Source organism: Cervus elaphus, chromosome 7 (assembly GCF_910594005.1).
Source record: "Cervus elaphus chromosome 7, mCerEla1.1, whole genome shotgun sequence".
Lineage (NCBI taxonomy): Eukaryota > Metazoa > Chordata > Mammalia > Artiodactyla > Cervidae > Cervus > Cervus elaphus.
In genome coordinates this window covers 14,505,506-14,530,186 of record NC_057821.1, presented here as the reverse complement: position 1 = coordinate 14,530,186, position 24,681 = coordinate 14,505,506, and the positions used below count along the sequence as shown (strand labels likewise).

The window sequence follows — 24,681 nt, the reverse complement described above, 5'->3', positions numbered from 1 at the left end:
CAAATTACTTAATTTCTAGGAGTGTTCCTGTCCTCACCTGTGAAAGAGGGAAAATAATTTTTAGGTTTAAGGTACAGACAGATAACAAAATACATGTAAGAGTTGCTGAAATATAATGGATGTTCAATAAAAGTAATAATAAAGTAATTAGGAGAAGGCAGTTATAAAGAGAACCAGACTATGATAATCTCTTTAATTATTTTCCCTCTTAAGTAAGAAATCATGTAAGGTCACTAGCACAGTAGCCAGGATGTGGCTGACCATCAAGGGATGCTGTTAATTTAATTTAATATCTTTCATTAATATCTTTCATTTAATATCTCAAGTTATTTCTTTGGGTTCCAGGGCCAAAAAGATGTGTTTATATTCATAACTCAAAATTCAACAAGTTGCTGTATTGAATGACTTCTTTAGCATTGATGCACACAGGAATCACCAGGGAATATTGTTTAAATGTAGATTCAGCAAGTCTGGCATGGGGCCTTTGAGTCTACATTTCTTCAAGTCTCCCAGGTGATGCCTTAGAAATTGGCTTACTATTCACACTGAAGAGCAAGGCATTCATGGGCCAGACAATAAATACCCTCTCTTTGTTCCTTGAATTACATTGTTTCATAGAGCTCAAACAGTCTAGAGATGATGTTGTTTTGCACATTTCACAGCTGAGAAATTTGTGACCCACAGAAACTGATGCATTAGTTAATGGTTGAGATCATTCAACCTAATTGTTCAGCCACATTCTTTACATACAGTGACCAGTATTTTTAATTTTGTAACTATTCTCCCATTCTTCCTATTTAGTTATGTTCCTAGAAATTGAGTTCTCAAGTTTCCTTTTACCTTTATCATTATTTTCAGCTTTTTAAGAAAGATCTTTTCTCACATTAATATGTAACTATAGTTTGTCAACAACCCCATTGCTTAACCCTTTGGGAGACAACCTGTTCTTGATGGCACCATCTTTAGTGGCTGAATGACTGATAGGGGTCAGGCAGACTCTGGTACATTTTGGTATAATTAGTCCCAGTTAGCTTCTCCAATCAGAACTCCTTAACAGCCCCCAAGAATGAACCGCCTATTCTCTCAGAACCAGTGAGAAGCCAGCAGGCCCATCAGCTCAGGGGTATTAGTCATCTCCATAATTCTACCACGGAACAGCCCTAACCCACAAACTGGGGTGTTTTGTATCTCGCTCACTCTTTCCAGCTCAGTATCCAAGGATAAGGTCCCAATGCCTTGCACTCCCTAACCTTGTTTTTCCCCATTAATTCCCTGGAATAAGACTGTGTCATAGGACACTTCTGCCATCTTTGTCCCCCAGTTACTCTCTGGGCCACACTTCCCATAGCTGTCCTGGGGTTTAGAACCAGCCGGGATTTCCATGTCCCAGTTTAGGCGTGCTCCTTGCTTATACCCATTCCTCTTTTCCCCCAACTTTCCCACAACCAGTACCATAGAGACATGGTTTCTAATTCATGTGGAGATGCTAATGCTGTCAGGAACATGCTAAATTTTTTTTTACAAAGATTATTTTAGAGATGCTAATGCTGACAGGAACATGCTGAATTTTTTTTAACAAAGATTATTTTAGAATAATGAGAACATCGTAATCGTGCACAATGTATAAACAAGGAACTTCATTTAATAAACAGTTGAATGTAACATAATGATAAAAACAGTGCAGAAGAGCAAGTTTCTCTTGGATCGCTAGTCTCTCTTTTCACAAGGAGATAATAAATGTTCTTGAGCCAAAGGCAACTGGGCAGCAGTCTCAGGGTTTTTTTCTTCCTTCTGTCTTTCCTTCCTGCCTTCTTGTCTCGTATCTTCTTTGTGGGTGTATTGCAGGCTACTTGCAGAATCCCTGTGAAAGGGATTCATTATTAACCTATCATAGTATATCATGACTATTTTAATGCCGGTAAATATACCTCTTCACCATCATTTTAAATAGTTGCCTAACAGTGTAAACAATTATGCCATAATTTATTTAACTTCCTAATGTGGGGCATTCCAATTCTTTCCCAACTTCTTTTGCTGTTATAAAGCATGCCAGTCAGTGACCTTATTAAGATCTAAGCAAGTGCAACTCAGTTATTTCCCTCTTGTCTATTTGACTATTTACCTTTTCAAAAAATTCTAAATGGTATGGCATTGCCCTTTAGAAATACATTGCCCAGCATGATGTTTAAATAAATGTAGTAACTAAATGTAGGATGGTAAGCACAGTGTTTAAAACTTGAATTCTGAAGTCAGCCTCCCCGAGTTTGAATTCCAGCTCTGCGGTCTGCTAGCTGTATGACCTTGGGCAAGACATATAGCCTGTCTGTACTTCAGGTCCTTTGCTTATGATATGAGGGCAATAATAGTACTCAGCCCATCTAGTTGTTGTGCAGATTAAGGAAATGTTGTATTCAAAGGGCACAGGCCAGTAGCTAGCATTTAGTGCTTGCCCAAGTAATACCAGCTGTTGTTGACGATAAGTAACTGGCTTTCCCTTTCTAGTCACACTACTAAACCTAAATTTCCACAAAAATATGACTGTAGATAAATCTTTATTTTTTTGGCAAGAAATGTTGGGAGCAAAAACAAAAGTAGTCCAGTGGTCTTGAGGGGATAAAGCTTGCGTTAGAAATTATGGTCAATTCTTTGGTGTGGCCATGGGCTTCCCAGGTGGCTCAGTGGTAAAGAACCATACTGCCAATGCAGGAGACCTGAATTCTATTCCTGAGTCTGGAAGATCCCCTGGAGAAGGAAATGGCAATCCACTCCAGTATTCTTGCCTGGGAAATCCCATGGACAGAGGAGCCGAGCGGGCTACAGTCAATGTGGTCACAAAAGAGTCGGACATGACTTAGCAACTAAGCAACAACAGGTTGTGATATGGCCAGGACTCAAAATTTATAGTACAACAGAATTGCTGATCTAAGCTACAGGCTGTCAGCGCTGTCTCATCAACAGTCAGTTTGGTGGAAACAAATATCATCACTAATATCCTCCAGTCACCTACCAGCCAGGCTTAGTGTTCAGGCACATAGATTATCTACCATCTTTCTTGTCCATATGAACTCAAACTGAACGGCATGCATTTAGTTTTACTTCTCCAATAGGATTCTTTTACTTCTTTTTTTCCTAGCGACAGAGAACAAGTAAAATTTCTTGTTTACTTGGGCTTATCCTAAAGAACAGACTTATCATACTCACTTGACCTCTTGGGAGAGCTTTCCTGCAGACAGTTCTTCACTGGCCAGCAGGGTTCTGGCAGCTGGGAGACCCCCAGTGGGAGCAGTGACTAGGTATGAACTTAGGAACTATTTTGGGAGATAGGAAAATGCAGGGAATTTAGGGTCAATCGTTCACTCTTAACTATGAGAGGAGTACATCAGAAACATCTGAATAGGCATTTTTCTGTGTTTTAATTGTTAGGCCAAGTCCTTGGCTGATAAGAAAATTAATTCAACAATAAATCATTTAATGGATGAAGGGAAGACCAGGCATTTTTTTCTTATCTGAAGAGTCTCTGTTGTGTCAAGTACTAAGGGGAAAAAATTGCACGTCAAAAGGCCTGATCTTCATTCTTACTTTTATATCCAACTAATCAAGTCTCAGGAGGGCCGAAGCAATCCACTTCTTTCATTTAGGCAGAAGTTCTTCAGCATTTCTTTGGATTCCTGGTCTTCCTTGTATCCTAAACTCTTATTGTGCAAGACAAGAGTCTTGATGTAACAACCAAAGTCCAGTGACACAGAGTGATAACTCAGCTAATCAACAGGCCTGTACAATCTTACAGTGCTTTCTTGTGAACTTGTAACCCACTTCAGTCCTGCTTAATGGAGTGTTTCCTAGAATATTTACTTCATGATCAGACTATACAGGAGAAATTATTTTCGAAAGAAAAAGCAAGGCAGAAGAATTGACTAGCCACTGCTTCCAGTCTAATATTGGCTGTTTGAAATTTTAGGGACACTGGAAACCAAAAAACACGTATACCCCAGAGGATAGTAAATTCTATTTACTATTGTGGTAAATTCTAGAACTAATGATAATTTTCAAAGTTCCAGAATTTTTGCTAAGAGTTCAGGGCCAATACAAATGGATATGCATTACTACATTTTGAAACTTGGTTGATTGGCAATTGTGCATTCAGGCCTCCTCATGAGTGACAGAAGAAAGTAGCAATTATGAATATGTTGCCTCAGTGTCTATCATGAGAGGCTCAGGACACACACTATACAATATTATATAGCCGTTAAAAATGAAATAGTTCTATTATATATGTACTGGCATGGAATATTGTTTCTGATAAATTGTTTAGAAAAATAATAATACAGAACTCTATTCAGGGTGTGATCTCATTTTTGTATAAACAGATGAAATCTACAAATGCACATAAGGCTATAGGTAGCTGCTTCATTAAGAACTAGAAGGTTGTATTTCCGCTGCTAACCATGGATTCCCCAAAGTATTGAGAGTCAATAAAGATGAGAATGGTGGCAAGGGAGGGAGAAGAGTGGAGTGTTTACTTTTCAATTTATTCACATCTGTGTTGTTTGGAATTCTTTCCATAAATATCTATTTTTATAATATTTCACATAAAAACATAAACACATTTTGCATCAGGAACTAATGTCTCTATGTCTCTGACAGTTTGAAGCCTGCTACAAGGTAAGATTATGTCAATCAGCAAATGGTACAAATAAGTACCCCTCCACCCAAAGATGCTCCTTAAAAATTACAGTGCAAATTGGGAAGCAACAGCTGTCACATTGTCGCAGACTGTAGGAAGACGTAAGAATGACATCCAAAGCTGCTTGTTGTCTTTCAGCTGCGAAGTCGTATCTGACTCTTTGTTGACCCCATGGACTGCAGCATGCCAGACCTCCCTGTCCTTCACTGTCTCTCAGAGTTTGCTCAGATTCATGTCCATTGAGTCAGTGATGCTATCTAACCATCTCATCCTCTGCTATCTGAAGGAAATCATTACATCTTATTTGAGTAGGCTGGTAGTACTAGTGGAAAGGAAGTGTGTTCTGTTCAAAATGATGCTGAAAGTGAGCAGATATTTTCAAAACAATGTGAGAAAGATAGACTGCTGCCATATAATGACAGTGAGCATCACAGATAGTGATTGCCATTCTTACACCTTCCTTATCAAGAGTCTTATCTCAACATAGAAGGAATCATTCCATTGATTCTATACTGATGCTCTAGATACAGGGTCAGGGAGAGGGAACACAAGGAAGAATTAAGAGTCAGGAATTGCCCCATGATGCTCATAAACTAACAGGGAAGCGAAGACGCCATGCAGACCCTAGAATGCAGTGTGGACACTATAAGCCGCAAACTAAACTTCCTGGGGTGGCCTGGATGTTCCTTCCAAAGGCAGATGTTTGTTTTCTATTTTTTATTTGTTTTAGAATAGGACTAGCATGAAAATCAATTGTAAGGAGAAGGGAAAGATCAGCATGAAGAGGTGCTAAGGAGGTAACTAATCAGGTAAGCCTGCTAGGAGCCTGAAGAGAGTCTAGGGAGAGGTTGGCCCTGAGAAGGAGGAAGGATATTATCCAAAATCAGAAGGAAGAGGGCCTGAGAGGTGAGACAGAGACACTGGCAGGTGGAGGTAAAGGTAGCTGAAGGAGCCCACTTGAAACAACTTTGACTTCTCAGTCTAGTGAGAAGCTGCATTATTGATGGAGAGGAAAGCAAGGTGGCGGGCTGGGGGCTGTGGAAGGATTTGGAAGAGCCACTGTGGATACTGTATGTCAACCAGGAGTGAGTCAAAGGGTTTGGGGCACCACTAAGGTCCCAGCTCAGACTGAGCAGCAGGAATTTTTAATGAAACTGATAAAAAAATGTTTTTCATTACTTTATCTTTAGCAGTGTTGCAGTTAGGCACAGGGGCACAGAAAGCTTGGCTAGAATGCTCATCTTGTAGAAATCAAATGATTCTTGAATTGAAATCTGCATGTGAAAGTCCACTGGAAATTAATCAAATAATTGCATCATTTCCAGATTTCACTTTGCCAATTTGTTTCTTCCCTGTTAATGTTTATAGTCAAATCGGATAACTGTATTGTCATAAGGAAGTGAGAACAATATCCTGTACTTCAAATGTTAACTAACTAAATGAAAATAATATCTGTGCTGCCTACCTCACAGGGTTGTTGTGAGGGTCAAATGGAATGTATGTGAAAGATTTGTAAATGGTAAAGCACTATAAAAAAAAAAAATGTTAACTAACAAAGTAATGCCACTAGAATTTCTAAAGTTTCAAGCTTGTAGTTGATTCTCATACATTATGTATTTTTAGGCTGGAAAAACTAATAACATCCTTTTTGGAAGACCAGGATCCAGAGAGTAAACTAGAGGTTGGCGCTGATATGCGTAAAATTCATCACTGTTTCCATTATTTAAAGGTAAATTTAAACATTTCCACTAGTAGAAGCCATTGTCTGCTGTGTTCAAACTGCAATAAAGCTTTTCTAGTTGACCTGCTCTTGAAAGGTTGAGGAGCCAGCTTCCCATTTCCAGAACAGTATGATCTTTGAACCACTGAGATGGTTCAAACAGATGATCACTGAATTTCTTCAGAGGTTGTATCTTACTTTCCAATGGATAATCTCAGACCTTGGACTTCTAAAGCTTTGGCCAGGAATCTCTCTACCTTCTACACAAAATAGTGTCATGTTTAAAATCCACTTATCTTCAAGCAATGTCAAAAGAATTGTGTCCTTCATTTTTCTCCAGCAGCTTTGGTCTTAGGTTTTACTTTCATAATGACACAGTGTGAATATCATTAACCTCTGTGTCTGCCTGACTTGTAATTTAGCATACTTCATTAAGATAATAGACATTTGTGTGAGTCTGTTCTGGACTCGGCATGGAGAAGGCAAAGTTGACTAAGTAAGTCACGGAGGAGACAGATATGTAAAGAATAATTATAATACATGAACACTGTTTGTTTTTTTTAAAGTGTGAGTTAGTCGTATGAGGTTATAGAGAAAGCAAAAGAAGTTCAAGAGAAGACAGTGTTTGAGCAGGAATTCCCCATGTTAGGGAGGGAAAGACAAGATAAGGGGGAGGGGTATGATGAAGGAGGACGGAAAGAAGACAGGTAGGTGGAAGAAGACACGTTGCCGCAAAGGCAACTGCATTGCAAGGCAAGGCGTCAGAGGGGAGCACCTAGTGTGTGCAAGGCACTGGTAAAGGCGAAAAGAATCAGAGACACAAAGACACTGGGAATAGAGGTATGGATGCTAAGCTCTTGTTTCATCTTACAGAAACTACTGCATGACAAGAAGATCCACAGACAGAGCACAGCCCCCTCTGAAAACAAAGATCAAAACTGCCAAGAACCATTGAGAGAGGAAGAGTATAAAAAGCTACGTGATATTCTGCAGCAGAGGGACAATGAAATCAGTATCCTTTCTGCGGAGATTAGAGACTCTTCTTCTATGGGCTTGGACCCGGAAACCCTTAGCTATCTTCCCCTAGCCACATCACCCAGCTCCCCACCCAGCTTCTAGCTCACGTTGTTTCTTTCCATTTAGAAGTAAAATATCCCTTCACCAAACATGTTGTCGCAACTAGTGAAAAAGAGAGTTGCCATAAAAGAAAAAAAAAAAGTACCTTGCTTTTAGCTAGATATCTTACCATTATGGGAGACATTTCAGTTTATTGAAAAGTTTGGGTTTTCTTTCTCTCCACATTAAAAAATTTTTAATATATTTTTGACTACTCTACAGCGCTCTTCCTGTTTTAGTCCCGACCCAGTAAGCTAGCTGGTTATCTTTAGCTAGCTGGCCGGACACCGGGCTGACCACAGCCTCACCATGGCCCAGAATTTGTGGCCTCTGTGTGGGTGAAACTCGAATGATGGCCGAGAAATGACAAATGGTATTTAGCTTATAAAGAGCAGAGATTGATTTAAATGTAACTTTTTATTTAAAAAGCCAGATCTACTGCTTTGAGTTCCACTTACAAATGTTCCCAAATTTGGAAGTGAGTGTAGAGACAGCGTGTATTGGGGACTGAAATGGTAACAGCACATGGGAACTGCCTCTCTTCCAGATGAAGTGCATACATGCATGCTAAGTCGACTCTCTGTGACCCCATGGACTGTAGCCCACCAGGCTCCTCTGCCCATGGGATTCTCCAGGCAAGAATACTGGAGTGGGTTGCCATTGTCCCCTCCAGGGGATCTTCCTGACCCAGGGATCAAACCTGTGTCTCTTACATCTCCTGCATTGGCAAAGGGGTTCTTTACCACTAGCGCCACCTGGAAAGCCCACAGATGAGGTGGTTACCTCTAAAGAGCCCCTAATGGATGGTTAGACCTCAGATATCCCCAGTATTTCTTCAGTATTGTTTCTTATTTTATCTTCCAAGCTTCTTGCAAAAGATTTGGCATTTTCATTACATTTTCAGGCTTTAAACATGCATAAGAAATGATTTCAGTCAGTTCTTTATGAACAAATATTTTTGTTCACTTCTCAAAAATTGCTAAAAGGTATTTTAGCTTTAGCTATTGTGCAAAATTCATAAAAAATAGCTTACATGAAGGAAATCCAGTAATAAAGAGGTAAAACCAAACCAAATAGGAGGTAGGCACTCTGCCTGATTAACTTCAGCCTCTAATTTTAGTTGAGTGTTAGCAGACCCCATGTGTCTGATTCAAGTGAGTTCAAGCTGCTTTATTATCGGGCCAGTAACAGTAGATCTGACTGTGAATTGAACTCCCACACAAGCCCTTGTCTCTGAGTGCTGCCCACAATGCTGTCGCCCTTACATTCCTTTTCCTCTCTCCTACCCTATCCATCTCCAGAGATGGTCCCAGCCGAGACCTCAGTCCTGGCCCCAGCCCCAGTCTGAGCTCTGCTTCTCTTCCTGGCCTTGATCCTAGTTCAGGATCATCTCCCCTAAATACTCCTACCAACTCCTTAATCCCCTTCTGGGCTTATGAATGTCTGTGCATATGGGAGGGATGAAATGAGATATGACAGAGAGGGAACAGCCTAGGCTTGTTCACATATGTTTATTTTACAATGGGAGTGAGAGAGAGACATACATCATTTCTTCACTGGTAAATCCAGGTTCTGCTGTCCATGCAGGGCTGTGCTAGATTCTTTCCTGACCGTGAACAACTCCAGCCGGGTCCTCGCCCTTTGAGACTCATATTTGCAAGGAGAGTGTGTAGGAGGCTTGGTGAAAAGAGCACTGAACTTGGAAGTTCACACCCAGATGGATGCCCTAGCTCTTCATCCGTCATCGCTGACAACACTGCCTCTCGCCAGCGTCTCAGAGCCAAGCAGAGCTGGTGAGATGCTGCCTGGCTTGTGCTCTGGGCTCTGCAGAGCTCTGCACCATGGGGAGTATGACCCACAGACAATGGGCAGACTCAGAAGAAGGAAGGAGAGCAGCTAAGACATGCTCATCACAGAGCTGACATTTATCAAGGGCTAATGACCAAGAAAGGCTCCTGACGTTTCATAGTGTCTCACAGTCATGTTGGAGACGATTTTCATTATCTTTTTGGGTAGAACCAAGAAGGCCAGGATAGTGACAGGAGGAGTGAGAAAGATACGGCTTAAAATAGGAGGAAAAGTGATCCTGCCAGAGCTCAGCAGAAGATTGTCCTGCAAACAGAAAGACAGGGTGCAGCCTGGAATGCTCTTCGTGGAAAGGGAGTGAAAACGGTGTCATTCAGTGGCATTATCAGCTTGCATAAAGTTCAGGCATCTCTTCACAAAACACTTAACAGGGTGACACTTGGTCCCCAGGGCTGCACTTGGCAGGAACAGAGGCCCGAATGAAGTGGGGGCTGGAAGCAGGGCCAGACAAAGGGAACCGGAGAGAAGGGAGGCAGCAAGATGAGTCTCTGTTGTGGTCTTTGTGAATGCCCATCAGAACACCGCGTTTCTCTGGTTCAATCCTTCCAGCAGGTTCCCGTTACACTTAGAGTAGCAATCACGCTTCTTCCTCCAGATAAAGAGGCCCCACGTGATCTTGCACCCAACCAGCCCCTGCTTCGTGTCTTCTGCCCCCGCCCCGTGTACGTTAGGCTGTGGGCATGGCGCCTTTCTGCCCTAACTTACAACACCCGGCTTCTTAACCTCAGCGGTGCCGCCATCGGAGCTATCCTGAGCAGTCCTCTACCTACTGGCCGCCAGGAGAATCCCCAACCCCCCTGCAGAAGGAAAGTCCAAAAACAACCCAGAAATATCTCCAGACGTGGCCAAGTGTCCCGTGGGTGGTGAAATAGCCTCTGTTGTGAACCACTGCTCAGCCCATTTCTCCTTCGGGTTTCAGCACTCGCCACTTCCTCTGCTTAGACACCCTCCCTATGTCTGGTTCTTCTTGTCATTCAGATCTCAGCCTAAATGTCATTTTCTAAAAAGCCTTTCTTGAGGTTTGAACCTTTCTTGAGCACCCAGTAGAAAGTGGCCACTCAGTCACTCTTGACCTTTTTAAAAAATAAGCAATCTGGCCCTTCTACCCTCTTTTGTGTGTGTGTGTGTGTGTCTGTGTCTGTGTGTGTGAGAGAGATCCAGCTTTCTCCAGTAGACATCTGCTTCATGAGCGCAAAAAGCCAGTCTGCCCCTGCATCTTTCTATCTCTGTGCCTAGAACACAGCGCAGCCTGGCACCCAACGCAAGCTCCAAGGAGTGTCACTGACTGAGTGAAGGAAGGACATGGCCGTGGCCAAGCATGAAACATGAAAGTGTGTGATGGTCTCGCTCATCACCCCCACACAGAGGGATGGGGAGCGAGGCAGACCCAATTCCTAGACACCACCAAAGCTGTGAACACCTTTGGTAAATACAAGCTTGTTTGAGGTGAAGAACAGAGGCTGTGTCAGGGCTTGTAAGAGAAAAGCCATGCCTCCAGAAAGCACAAAAAGCTGAGGTCAAAGCTAAAGAGGAAAATGGAGGTCAAGTGCTCTCCATGTTCCCTGCCCAAGAATGAGTGTTCCTGGATGCCTCCCCCCGCTTCTGGGTAGCCGTCTTCTTTCCTACACCATCTTCATGTTTCCTCAGACTCCTGTTTGAATGAAGCCACCCGCAGGGCTGGTGAGGCCTTGGATTCATCTCAGTGCACATGCAGAGAGACTTATGAGATTCTCCAAAGGGAGTGTCGTATTTTCTCCTCAGAACCCCCTAGAGGTCTCGACAACTCGAACTTGAAAGAACAATGAAGGAGGGTAGAATGGAGTGACTTTATCACTCATCATCAGTGCTCCTAACAGATCCATATGGCCCACAAAAGTTCTAATTTAAAATGATATATCTTTACTAATGGGGCTTCCCAGGTGGTGCTAGTGGTAAAGAACTTGCCTCCCAATGCAGGAGACATAAGAGATGCAGGTTTGATCCCTGGGTCAGGAAGATCCCCTGGAGGAGGGCATGGCAACCCACTCTGGTATTCTTGCCTGGAGAATCCCATGGACAGAGGAGCCTGGCGGACTACAGTCCACAGGGTCGCAAAGCGTTGGACATGACTGAAGTTGCTTAGCATGCACATCTTTACTAACAATTCACCTCTTTTAGTGAACTTAGAGACTTTTAAAAAGGTGACTTAAAGCCCCGTTAGAAGGTACGCTGAATGAGCATGAGTTGGACGTGGAGGTGGTCTGACACCAGAGCTGACTCTGCTGAGCTGCCTGCTGGGCGGGCTCTGCGTTCTCCCTGCTCCTGGTCCTGCTGATTCCAGATCCGCTTCCTGCATTCAAGTCTTGTTTACGGAGACAGCTCCATTGTCTACCACTACCCAAGGTTCGTTTTCCTTTTTACAAATGCTTTCATGAAAGCTTTAAGCCCAAATTAGTTTGAACTCAAAGATTTTAAAGACCTTTAGGCTAGCTCATTTTTCGTGTAATGATAATGGTGCCCTATTAAAAGGCCAGCATCCTCCCACACTGTCCATCACTGTATCAGGGACCTCAGAAAGGTGAAGTCTTTCTTTCGTCTGTCTTTGTCACATGACCATAGCAAGTGTTGTTGAAACTATCAATCTCACTTGAAAATAAGTGTTTTGATTATTCTAATCCATCATGAATGACTAAATCCTTAAGTCAAATTTTAGATATTTTGGTAAATATGTTAAAGAAGGAGAAGAAGAAAGCTCAGGACGCTCTCCACCTCTCCAGCATGGACAGAAGTGAACTGAGACACGGCCAGAGCTCCCCCTTCCCACCTGGGAACCCGGAGGGTCCGAAGACATTGCCACTCTCCGCTCCCACTCAGTCCCTGGACTCCAGCACTTCTCCATACAGATCCAGTTTGCTCCACAGAAAAACAGGTCAGTTATACTTATTTATACACACAGATTCTATAATTATAAATTTAAAAATATAGGCTGTCAAATTATACCTCCATATAAAAAATAAACATGTAAATGATTATAATCTTTATTATTATATTAATTATCATAAATATGACCATTATTAATGTTACCAACATTTCTTAAAGTCTGGAAGTTTTAGTAGAAGCAGCTGCAGCAGCAATAACAGAAAACCCCAAGTAAAGTATGTGCTCAGTTCAGTTGTGTCTGACTCTTTGCAACCCCATAGACTGTAGCCCACCAGGCTCCTCTGTCCATGGAATTTTCCAGGCAAGAATACTGAAGTGGGTTGCCATTTCTTCCTCCAGGGCATCTTCTTGACCCAGAGATTGAATCTGCATCTCTTTCATTGGCATGTGGATTCTTTAGCACTGTTGCCATTATTTCCATTCTGAAAAAAAAAAAAAATCATTCTCCATAATGGAATTCAGTGTAGCATCCTTTAGTTTTAAATGTGCAAGGACAAAGGCTCTAACAACTTATCTATCAGAATTCATTTTTATTATTATCAGATCTCTTAAATGCCAGTTTCTAAAACTGATGATGAAACTGAACACACAAAGCATGGACTGTCCCAGAGGCTGAAATAGAGGGCTCAGGGCAGCAGCAGAAAAGTCAACTGCAGAGAAAAGAACAGAAAACTTCCTCCAATACAGGAGGGAAAGAAGAATCACCACTGATGTGATGAAACAGTGTTTATTTATAAATCTAAATGAGCTCTCTGCAGCAAACTTATTTTAGGATATGATCACAGTCTTCCTTAAAGGACAATAAACACACACAGTTTTGTCAGATAACAGGATTTGTCGGGGTTGGACTAACTCCGAGGCACCTTGCCCAGGTATGGTTTTTGATAAGTGTGTTGGTACCACCACTACGGTGAACTTCCCAGGTGGTGCTAGTGGTAAAGAACCTGCCTGCCAATGCAGGAGACCTAAGAAGTGGGGGTTCTATCCCTGGGAGAGAACGATCCCCTGGAGTAGGAAATGGCAACCCATTCTAGTATTCTTGCTTGACGAATCCCCATGGACAGAGGAGCCTAGTAGGCTACAGTCCACAGGGTCGAAAAGAGTCGGACGTGACTGAAGCGACTGAGCTTGCATGCTCCATCACTATAGCAGCCACAGAACCATGCTGGAAGTCCAGGCTGGTGTTATACGCTTCTCTTTCTATTAGACTAGCAGACCATGATGTATAGTTGACCAATGCCTTTCTTGCGAAGACATTGAGGAATCTGAAGTATGGAATGTTCTAGAACAAAGGGATAAAGAGCTTCCCTTTTGCAGCTTAGGCTGAAATTTTCTGTGTAAACATTTGTTGGGATGAATAACCGGACATGCATAGTTTTCTTACTCATCTAGCTTGGAAATAACTGAAGAGTATGGTGCTCATTAAGGAGCACACTTTTTAGCTCATAGAGACAAGACTGAGAAGCCTGGAAGTGTATTTAATGATGTTATATCCCTTTATCTCTTCATTCATTCCAGCTCTCCTTGCTGTGAATATTTCTTTAGCAACACAGTAGGATAAGTTCAAATCCCAGGAAACAAAGATGCTATTTTTTTTTTTTACCGTTGATCATGGTGTCAGTAAACAGGGACAAGCAAGCATTCTTCTCTGTGATTGTTCTCCATACGGCATTTCTATACTGTCTTATGGGTGACAGCTAGCTGGAAAAAAGAAGGCCCTCTGGACTGGTGAATTTATTAGTTCAGCCATCATTTTTTTCATTTCTTTATTCAACATATATTTATTGAGTACATGCTTTGTTCTAATTACTGTGTCAATTATTGTCATATGACTAAAGCTTACGTGGGCTTCCCTGATGGCCCAGAGGGTAAAGAATCTGCCTACAATGCAGGAGACCCAGGTTCAGTCCCTGGGTTGGGAAGATCCTCTGGAGAAGGGAATGGCAACCCATTCCAGTATTCTTGCTTGGAGAACTCCATGGACAGAGGAGCTTGGTGGGCTACAGTTCATGGGGTCGCAAAGAGTTGGACACCACTGAATGACTCAGATATGACGCTTACATAGTGCTTACATAGTCCTTACATGTATCAGGTACTAGTTAAGTTCGCTACCTGAGTGAACTCATCTAATCCTCATTCTGTTAAGTTGTTGTTTTACCCCCGTATTGCAGACAGGGACATGCATGGCCCAGCAGCGCCTGACCTCAGAGCATTTACAGACTGACAGAGAAGAGCGTCTCGAACAGTTAATTTCAAAATGCACTTCTATATGACTGAGAGAGCACCCAGCAGGGAGACTCCCCTCAAGTTAAGACCAGGAAGATCCAAAGTGGGTGTGAGCCTGGGGTGTGGCTGGGAGGAACTCTGCAAGCAGAAGGAATCATTTGAACGGCTTCCAGTGCCTCTGTGGTGGAAAGGAGCATTTTAGAAGCAGAAAGGCCAGGAGTGGTAGGCTCTGAGGAGTGAGGGGCTGGGAGGGTAGGTTCAGCAGCATGCCGGGCAGATGGATTGGCAGAGGAGGACACAGGACCAGACGACCCTTTAGGAGGCTGTTGTAGTCCAGGAATCCCAGCCAGAGCATGGGGAGGATGAGAGAGGTAGAGTATCAGAAACACTCCAGGAGGCAGGCGCGGGGCTGGTTGGTGTAAGGGTGGTTGTGGGGGGTAAGTGTGATGACTGGTCCCCAGGTCTCTGGGTGGCTGATGAGGCCCTTCACAGAGGTGGAGAGCAGTGCCTCCCCTGGCCTGGCAACAGCTGGCATTGTTGGCTGCAAGAACATGGCACTGGCCGTGAAATGAAAGGTCGCCATCAGTTCCTGAGTTAGAATCACTTGCTCATGATGGAGGAACTCTCTTCCTTGGCCTTTTCTGAAGACACACACCATCGTGCCTGCGCACTAGTGGCCTCCACTATCACTACCCCACCCCTCACCATGTGCCAGACCTTCTCTGTTTCTATTTTTTCTTGCCCACACCATCTCCCTTCTCATAATTCTTCTTCCCCGCAGCATCGCATAATCTCTCTCCCAACTCATAATTATAGCCAGTTTTTTTCAGTAACTCTTTTATCCCTTGATATTTGCTATCAAGACAGCCTGTAGTTTTGTTTGGAGGATGAATTACATTCACTTGAATATAAAATCACTGAAAAAATAATGGAAATTGTTTGCAAAGTCCAAGTACAAAGGAGGTAAAGCAGTTTTGGAGAAAAGCCTTAGAGTTGAAAGGGTTTTCAAGTTGTTTTAACTGTCGGATATAGTTCTCTCAATGACTTTAAATAGGAATAGGCTCACAAATGGGTTGATAATGATCTAACCATTTGGAGGAGAGATTAATGGTTTTATTTTTTGGCAAAACTACAATTAGGACGAAAACTGCTTGGATGGATCAGATGCCTCAAAGTAACAGGTAATGGGGTAGTTTGTTGTGATATTTAAAATCCTGGGCACTGATTGGGCTTTTATTCATACACTATTTTATATATGAGAGGTTTGTGTAAACTAAAACAAATACAAAAAATTAATAAGCATGTTGTTTAGATGGAAAGTATTACTGCCTCATGTAGGTGTTGTCAGATTCTATTAACCATCCCTGTCTTAATGCAGAAAGCAAGTAAATCTGACCATCTTCCACTCTGAGACTGTTGTGAAACTGTTTCTCCTTTGGCAACCCTCCCCCTTTTCCCATTCATCCACTGCTTTATGCTGAAAATGACTTCTTTCAAATTCCTTGTGTGAAAAGAAAATGAAACCCAATTCATGGTTCACCAGAGAGCGCACCCCCCACCACCCACACCCACCCTCACCCCCACCCCCACCCCGGTCCCTGCATGAGCCGCCCACCAAGACAGAGGCAGGTTAGGGCCTCCAGAGTCTTTTGTTGTTGTTTTGGAGGTTAAATGTCTGTTTCACTTTCACTGGAATGAGAGGGGTTGTTCAACTCCACAGTTTGCAAAGAGCCATTCATATTGTTCTCTTTAAGATAGAAGGAATATTATAGTTTGAATTTTTGTTGTTGTTTTGTTGTGGGGTTTTTTTTTCTGATTTAGTTCTCCAGCTGTTCTTCCAAATAGTCACCTGGAACCAATCAACATCCCAGAAGCCCCTCAGGACTCACCACTTCCTTTAATGATTTGAGATGCTAACAGAACCCACTTATCACAGGTGATGTCATTGGCATCTAAAAAAAAAAAAAAACAAAGAGTTACTTGCTCAGTCACATCTAACTCTTTGAGACCCCATGAACTGTAGCCCGCCAGGCTCCTCTGTCCATGGAATTCTCCAAACAAGAATACTGGAGTGGGTAGCCTTTCCCTTCTCCAGGGGATCTTCCTGACCCAGGGATCGAACCCAAGTCTCCTGCACTGTAGGTGGGTTCTTTACCATCCGAGCCACCAGGGAACCTCTGGAGACTCCAGACTCTTTTTCTCTTACTCGGGGAGAATTTGTTGAGTCCTTCATAGACACATGAAGGGCCCAGGGTACCTGTTGAGGGAGGATGGAGGGGAACTGAGAAATCTCTTGGGCAGTGGGGAAAGAGCAGAGAATAAAATAACAAGTGCTGTAAGCAGTAAGTACAAGAAATGCTACTTCAGGAATTCAAAAGAGAAGGGAAGAGTTTCAATAAGTAGATCAGCAAAAACATTATGGAGCAAGTGACCTGGAAGTTAGGACTTTAAAGTTTGGATATTCAATGATGAATGGAAGAACTTTGTCTAACATTCCAGGTTTATAAATTAATGTGAACAAAGGCTTGAAAACAAAAGCAAGTAAAGTTGCAGGAATATCTGTTTAACTGCTGTCTTGGAGTTTGTTTTTTTAGAAAAAACTGCAACTGAGCATATTTTTAAAATCTTATTGTCTTTATTCAACAATTTGTGAATCAAGCAGCATCCAGTCTAGCAGACAGTAAGGAGCTCTGAGGAACTGTACAAAATGAAAGACTTTTGCAGGCAGACAGGAATGGGAACAAGCAAGTAAAACTACTGGCAAAAGGCAGGTTGGTTATAGCAAGGTCACTTTCCTTTCAGGTACAACAGGGGTCTGTTGGGCAATTTTTTTTTAATTTTTTATTTATTTGACTTCTCCAGGTCTTGGTTGCAGCATGTGGGATCTTTAGTTATGGCATGCAAACTCCTGGTTGCGGCATGTGGCATCTAGCTCCCTAACCAGGGATCAAACTCAGACCTCCTGCATTGGGAGTGCAGAGTCTTAGCCGATGGACAGCCAGGGAAGTTTGTGTCAGGTAGATTCTTGATTGACTGGTTTAAGACTCCACTTCTAGAGGAGCCAAAACTGTAATTAAGTTAAAGCTTCCTTTGGTGATGTGGGGTTTAGCATAAATGACTCCATTTGGGACCCGTTGTCTTGTTTCTAGCAAGAGGTACAGGAAGTCAGAATAAATAGGGTAGAAAAATGATTGGGAAGTCGTTAGGATTATTACTTCTGGGAGGGGTAGAGGAATAGTTGGGAACTTCTTTTAATATTATATGTTTTCATATTATTTTAATTTCTAACTGTTATTTATTGAATAAGTAGGCCCATGTTATGAAAACACATAAATACCTCACCAGGGAATTTCCTGCTTTCAGTTGCAAGGGAACCACCAAAGCAGAGGGGGGCATGGTGATCATTGTGCTCTGGGTGGTTTTCCTGGAAGAAATCTTTAGGATGTATTGGAAATGAGGCACTGGGAGACTTGAATAAACGGTTTGGAAGCTAGCATAATAGCCTGATGAAGGAGTGATGGAAACAGAGAGGAGCTGAAGAACTTGCCACCACAGCCCTTCTCAGCATAAAGGACAGCTCTGTCCTCCCTCTTCTCAGCTTCCAGAGTTCTCCTGGCACTGAGGTTGCAGCCAGAGGCACATGCAGGAGGATGGGGAGTTGGTACCTCCGAAGGGCTGATGCAAACCTTGAGGCAGCTCCTTGAATTTGCTCTCCTCTGTCTCAAAGGATTGCTCTCCAGACCAAAAGCTACTTTTCTGAAGGCTTCGTATACCCAGTCCTCCACGAAGTTGAAAAGAAATGCTCAAAGAGAAGTGGATGGAGGCAAAATTCATCCACAAAATGATTCTTCCTATTCCAGAGAAGAACCGCAATTAGATTTTCTAAGATCCTTTCCAGCTTGCTTTGTTGTAGACCTCAGGCACAAACACTGACCCCTGGCTTTTCAAATCTCTCATGATCCATCTCACCTTCTCTTGGAACTGACCACACTCATCTTTGCATGTCCTCATAAATGCAATCAAAGAAAGAGTGGGTAAATGATCATTGCCTTCTCTGTAGCTCTGTGGTCAATCTCATTTCTGCAGGAAGCATTACTGACCAGGTTTACTCCAAGGACTTCCTAGGTAGCTCAGTGGTAAAGAATCTGCCTAGCAATGCAGGAGACCTGGGTTCATTCCCTGGGTCAGGAATAGCCCCTGGAGAAGGGATTGGCTACCCTCTCCAATATTCTTGCCTGGAGAATCCCATGGACAGAGGAGCCTGGTGGGCTACAATTCATGGAGCCACAAGGAGTCAGACACACAGCTGAGCAACTAACACTTTCACTTTTCACTCTCTGAGGAATGCATCTTTGCATCCTTCATATTTGAAGGGTCTATAGATTATATGAATAAATGACAGTTATGAGAGAGAGAACAGATCACTTGCTTTTGCTCCAAAATCAGTGCTCACAACCATTTTCAAATGTCTGTTTAATCTGATATTCTTTGCAATCCCAATAAGATCTTCAAACTTAAAAAGTGAACAAATGAAAGTCTAAGTGTTTTCTATTGGATATCTACATTGCTTCCATTTTTAAAAAATTATATAATTTTCTAATGAACAAGTTTATACACGTAGACTTTCCTATAGTTAAGATTATTTTATTAGAAAGGATCCACAGAAAAATCCCTGGCTCAGAGGAATTGGCTCTCAATACAACTTGCAAAATTACTGTGCCATGAATTCAACCACAATAAAATCTCCACAAGTGATTAGTGCTTATTTCACCATACCCTCTCCAGCATTGGGAAATAGACATTTTAATTTTTTGTCAACATCATATGTGAAAAGTGGTATCATCATAATTTACATGTCTAGTTTTTAAAAATATTTATTTATTTGACTGTGCTGAATCTTAGTTTGAGCCATGCAGGATCTTTTAGTTGTGACCTGCAGATCTGGTTCTCTGATCAGGGATCAGGCCCAGGCCTCCTGCATTGGGAGTGTGAAGTCTTGAGCACTGGACCACCAGAGAAGTCCTTACCTTTCTATTTTAAATAAGGGATAGTTTTTTTCCCAAATGTTGGTTAAGAAAAAAGTTTAGGTGTTTTCTAAAGGAAAGCAACAGGGCCATAGATGGAACTGAGCTTCTGACATTTGGTTGGATTCAGCAGACACCTAGGAGCACCCATGAGCTTTATCTGTCTGTTTATCTATCTATCTACCTACCTACCTGCCTATCTTAGAAGTCACCATCTATGAGCCCGTTAGGCATTTTTAATCCAGTGGAGGAGACAAATAGGTAGATAGGGATGTCTTTCAGAATGGATAATGCTCAAGAAAAGGGTCCAGATCATTGGACTTTCAACCACCCAGCCATCAGTTCCTAACTCTGTGGGAAAGACAGTTTGGTCAGGAAGGGGAACACAGGTTCCAAACACAAGGAGGGTTCAAATAACCAGAGGCAGCAAAGAGTCAGAAAGTAGTTTGGTAAATTGGATATTTATTCCTATGGATTTCAAAATTACCTATAAAATTTGATGGGTTGAAATATGCAGGGGAAGACAATGAATGTGATACTCAATTGCTCCATGAAATGACTGGAGAGAGGTCTGTGGATGACGTGAGGAGAGGTGGAGGAAGATACAGCCAGACCGAGTATTGCATTGTTTGTTTGTGTGTTTGCTTTCATCAGTATAAATGAGTATTATTCTAGAATCACCAAGATAAAACAGATAAAATGCAGGCCAACACCCTCCCCCAGATGGAAAATCCCATCTGGTCATAGGAGACATCATTTTCTGGGATAATGCTATTTTCCTCAACTTGCCCTGAAGCTTTTAGAGTGAAAGAGTGTATTTCTCTTATGTCCGTAAGTAGGTTGGGTACTGCCTGCGGAAGCAAATAATTTCTTCAGGTAGGAAGGATATCCTTAAACCTTCTTTCAAAAATTCCTGGGAGAAGGCACTCCACTGCCCTAACCAGACACCTATGGGAGACCAGCTGCCCACAGGGACTCACTCATGTGCAACAGAGAAGTTAGGGAGTGTCCTGGGCACAGGAACTCTGCCTTTTGGCTCTAGGATAAAGGATAAATATGAAGGTTGTGTCAGAACACAAGTAATTTCCATCTTATTAAACACTGCATTCAAAACTTAATTTTTCACTTGATTATTCTGAGCTCAGATTTTGTTTTCCCATGTACGGGTAGGTTGAGTTTCCTGGGAAACAAAGCTAGACATTTATTAGGAAGGGTTCCTGGGACCACCACCCTTGGAAGTTGGAGGAAGGACATACAGGATTGATGTAGGGAGAAGCTGGGCTTCGATGCAACCCCAGCAAAGGGCTCAGCTGCCTGAGGAGGGGCTCTGTTGCTGAGTGGGCCTTTCAGAGTCATCCCCAAGCTGAGGCAGGGGGGCAGGCCCTTTCTACCCTCGTGGTGATCGTTGGATATGGGTTGCTCCTGAAAGGAGGTGTGGCTTTAAATGAGACAGTTTTTTTTTCAGCTGAGAAAAATCCCCAAATAGGGTTGAAATGTGAGGGCTTTCCACTGAGGTGCTCCTAACAACTGGAGGAATAAGTCCTTCGTTCTCGAAGGAGTAGCTGGGTGGGACATCTCAGTGTCCACCACAAGTCGCAAGTTTTATAGGATATCTGAAGTATAGTCCTTAATTTAGCTGAATTATATAACTTTATAGCCCATGATGTAACTCAATAGCAATATGACCCATAAAGCTGAAAATAAAGGAATCATATAATCTAATCACTATTTTTAGCATTGTTTCCGTGACAAAATGTATTCTGCTCGGGACGCCAAGAACACAGCCCCTTCACTTTGCCAGCACGGGGAATAGAGGTCTTCTCTGTCTCTTTGTCTGCCTTCCTGTCTCTCCCTCTCTCACACACACCAGCACATGTGCACACACATGCAGAGTCTTGCCCAGACCTTGGCAATAAAATATTAATCTCCCACCAGTTATATATTTATTTACTCCCTAGAACACATGAAATTGTGTGTTATTCGAAATAATGTGGAGAATATGAGGCATTCTACTACAGAGCTCACGGGAAGAATGAAGGATTATCCTTAGCTGCAGGAGTAGCAGCTTTATTCATTCATTAAGTACATGTTCATTAAATTTATTAAATACATGTGAAAAGGCTGGCTTGAAACTCAACAGTCAAAAAACTAAGGTCATGGCTTGTGGCTTCATCACATGGCAACAAGAAGGGTAAAAAGTGGAAGCAGTGACAGATTTTGTTTTCTTGGGCTTCAAAATCACTGTGGATGGTGACTGCAGCCATGAAATTTAAAAGATGCTTGCTCCTTGGAAGGAAAGTTATGACAAACCTAGACAGCACATTAAAATCAGAGACATTACTTTGCCGACAAAGGTCCGTATAGTCAAAGCTATGGTTTTTCCAGTGGTCATGTACAGATATGAGAGTTGGACCATAAAGAAGGCTGAGCACCAAAGAGCTGATGCTTTCGAATTGTGGTTCTGGAGAAGACTCTTAAGAGTCCCTGGGACTGCAAGGAGATCCAACCAGTCAATCCTAAAGGAAATCAACCCTGAATATTCATTGGAAGGACTGATGCTGAAGTTGAAGCTGCAGTACTTTGGCCACTTGATGTGAAAAGCTGACTCATTGGAAAAGACCCAGATGCTGGGAAAGATTGAAAGCAAAGGGAGAAGGGGGCGGCAGAGGACCAGATGGTTGGATGGCATCACCGACTCAATGGGCATGAGTCTGAGCAAACTCTGGGAGATGGCGAAGGACAGGGAAGCCTGGTGTGCTGCAGTCCATGGGGTCGCAAAGAGCTGGACATGATTTAGTGACTGAACAACAGCAACAATACATGCTCACTGAATTGAAGCAGTGAACCAGACAGCGCTCAGTGTTAGAGATTAGAAGGAGAATGAGACACAGTGCCTGTGGGAGGGTGTACAGTCTAGAAGAGGGCTCACAGTGGATATGCACATACACTATCATGGGACATGGAAGAGGTAGGCCAGCCCTACCTGGGCAGGTTTAGGAAACCGATGTGGAACAGGCAGGACTGGAATAAGGTGTTCAAAGAGTAATCACATTTACGTCTGGAAGAATGAATGGGGGCCGGGGGTGCAGGGGGAGAAGGACAGAGCATTGAGGACCAGGAAGTTTCTCAAGCAAGTGCATAGAGGTGTGGAACATATGGTATGTTCGTGACATTGCAAGCATTTGATTTGGGTGGATTTTAGGATTTGTGTGGATAGGAAGCATTAAGCAAGAAATAAAGCTGGAGAGAGATCAGCTCATGAGAAGCTTAAAAGCCTTGCTTCCAAATTCAGAACTTTATTGTGTTGGCAATGAGTAACCATAATGGCTTTTTAATATGAGAGTAATGTGGCCAGATTTCTGTTAAAGAAAGATCACTGATCTTTCCTGATCTTACTTAGCAGTGTGCTAAGTAAGTTGGAAACTGAGGGGAAAGTAGATAGGATGTGGTAGTAGCCATCGAGGTAGGAAATTAAAAGGGTTTGAATCAAACCAGCCACAGTGGAGACTGAAAAGATGAGTAAAGTGTTTGCAGTATCTAGAAGGAGAATGGATTTGTGATTGATCAGTGTGGGGGTGAGATGAAAAGTCTAGGATTTCTCCCTGGTTTCTGAGTAAATATGGTACCATTTAACCAAGGCAGTGAACATGAAGAGAAGCAGGTTTGGAGGGTGAGTTTCTGAGTCAAATTACAGAAACACTGAGATTGGGTATAAGACGGAAGTGTCAGCACATACACAGCGTTAGTGCTCAAGGTGAGGGGTTAATTAGAGATGTGGATCTGTGATTGATCTCTAGCCATGAAAGTGGAGAAGGTCACACAATGAGATGGGTAGTAAAGGACCAAAAGTAGAACACTTAGGAGCCCCAGTGTTGATGGCATAGAGAGGCAGAAGAGCTAGAAAGGGAGAATTTGACAGGCAAGACAGTCAGGAGAGGGAGACCTCAAAACCCAGCTAGAGATAGATGTCTAAGGGGAATGGATGTGACTGACTGTACTGGATATTACAGTGTGGTCAAGTAAGATGAGAACTACAGAGAGTCCACTGGAGTGGATGCGAAGTGAGCAGTGACCTTTGCCAAAGCAGTTTCAAAGAGTGAGGAGGCAGAAAGCTCTCAGTACCAGATTGAAGAGTAGGAGGTGAGGAAGTGAGATGGAAGTGGTCACACAGGTCATTGCAGGTTAAGGAATTTTGAGGCTAGGGTTGTTAAGTGGAATTTCTTTGTGGGTGTTGAAGTCATTCCAGATATTGGCAGGAAATGGGGCAGAAAGGAAAACTGTGAGCCAGAAGTTTAAGTCAGCTTGGGTTAGCTGGCTGGTTTGTCTACTATTGGTCCTATCTACCTACACACACACACACACACACACACGTATATATATACTGAGTAGCCTTAAGTTACAGCATCATAGAGAGTGGGTAGCAGAACCAAATAATACAGATTTCAAAGGAAGAAAATATTTGGCTTTGGTGTTTAAAAAAATTTTAAAAAAAAACAGTAATTTTGAAATGTTATCAAGGAGTCAGAAGGCGGCCAACTCTGCCTCTGGCCCTTCTGGTGTCTACACTGCAGAATGAACGTCCTCCACTGGAGAGGGCTCCAGAGCAGGTGGTGTCCTTGCGGGGAGAGTCAGATTTCAGTGATTAGAAAGAGCCACAGGGGTGCTTCATGAAGATGTCAAGGGTGAGAGAGAGTTTAGTCAACAGTGGGACATGGGGTCCAGAGAGCAGCTTAGGACAGATTCTCCAGGAGCCCCGTGGTGGAAGGAGGGATGGGCGGGGGAGCAGAGATAGAGCACGGGAGTCAGGGATCACGAGCGAGGTGACAGCTGCCTGGAGGGGCCTGCATTTTGTGGGCAAGCGAAGATGGCAGGGATAAAAGTCATGGTAAGATCGATTATCCTTGAGGCCACAGGCTCTTATTGGTTCTTCTGAGAATTCTCTTTGAAACGAACTGTCCTTGGATGAATGTGTTGGAATGGGGGTGGGGAGAAAGATCAGCTGGCTTCTAGAATGTTCCACCCCCAGGGAAACCCCAGCCCCTATGGAGGTTGGGACACAGATACAGCATGGAAAAACGTGGGGAGGAGTTGGGAGATCCCCCTGGGGTAGAGTTGCCCCCGCCTCG

At 42.9% G+C, this 24,681-nt stretch overlaps 1 protein-coding gene across 1 annotated transcript in view; it reads left to right on the top strand.

Annotated features, from left to right (window-relative positions):
- KIF6 (kinesin family member 6) overlaps positions 1 to 24,681 on the top strand; it is a 393,563-nt gene that overhangs the window by 207,369 nt on the left and 161,513 nt on the right. Inside the window, exons 11-13 of the mRNA XM_043907375.1 lie at positions 6,308 to 6,413; positions 7,278 to 7,416; positions 12,079 to 12,294. Coding sequence (XP_043763310.1) covers positions 6,308 to 6,413; positions 7,278 to 7,416; positions 12,079 to 12,294 — 461 coding nt within the window. The remainder of the gene's footprint in view (positions 1 to 6,307; positions 6,414 to 7,277; positions 7,417 to 12,078; positions 12,295 to 24,681) is intronic.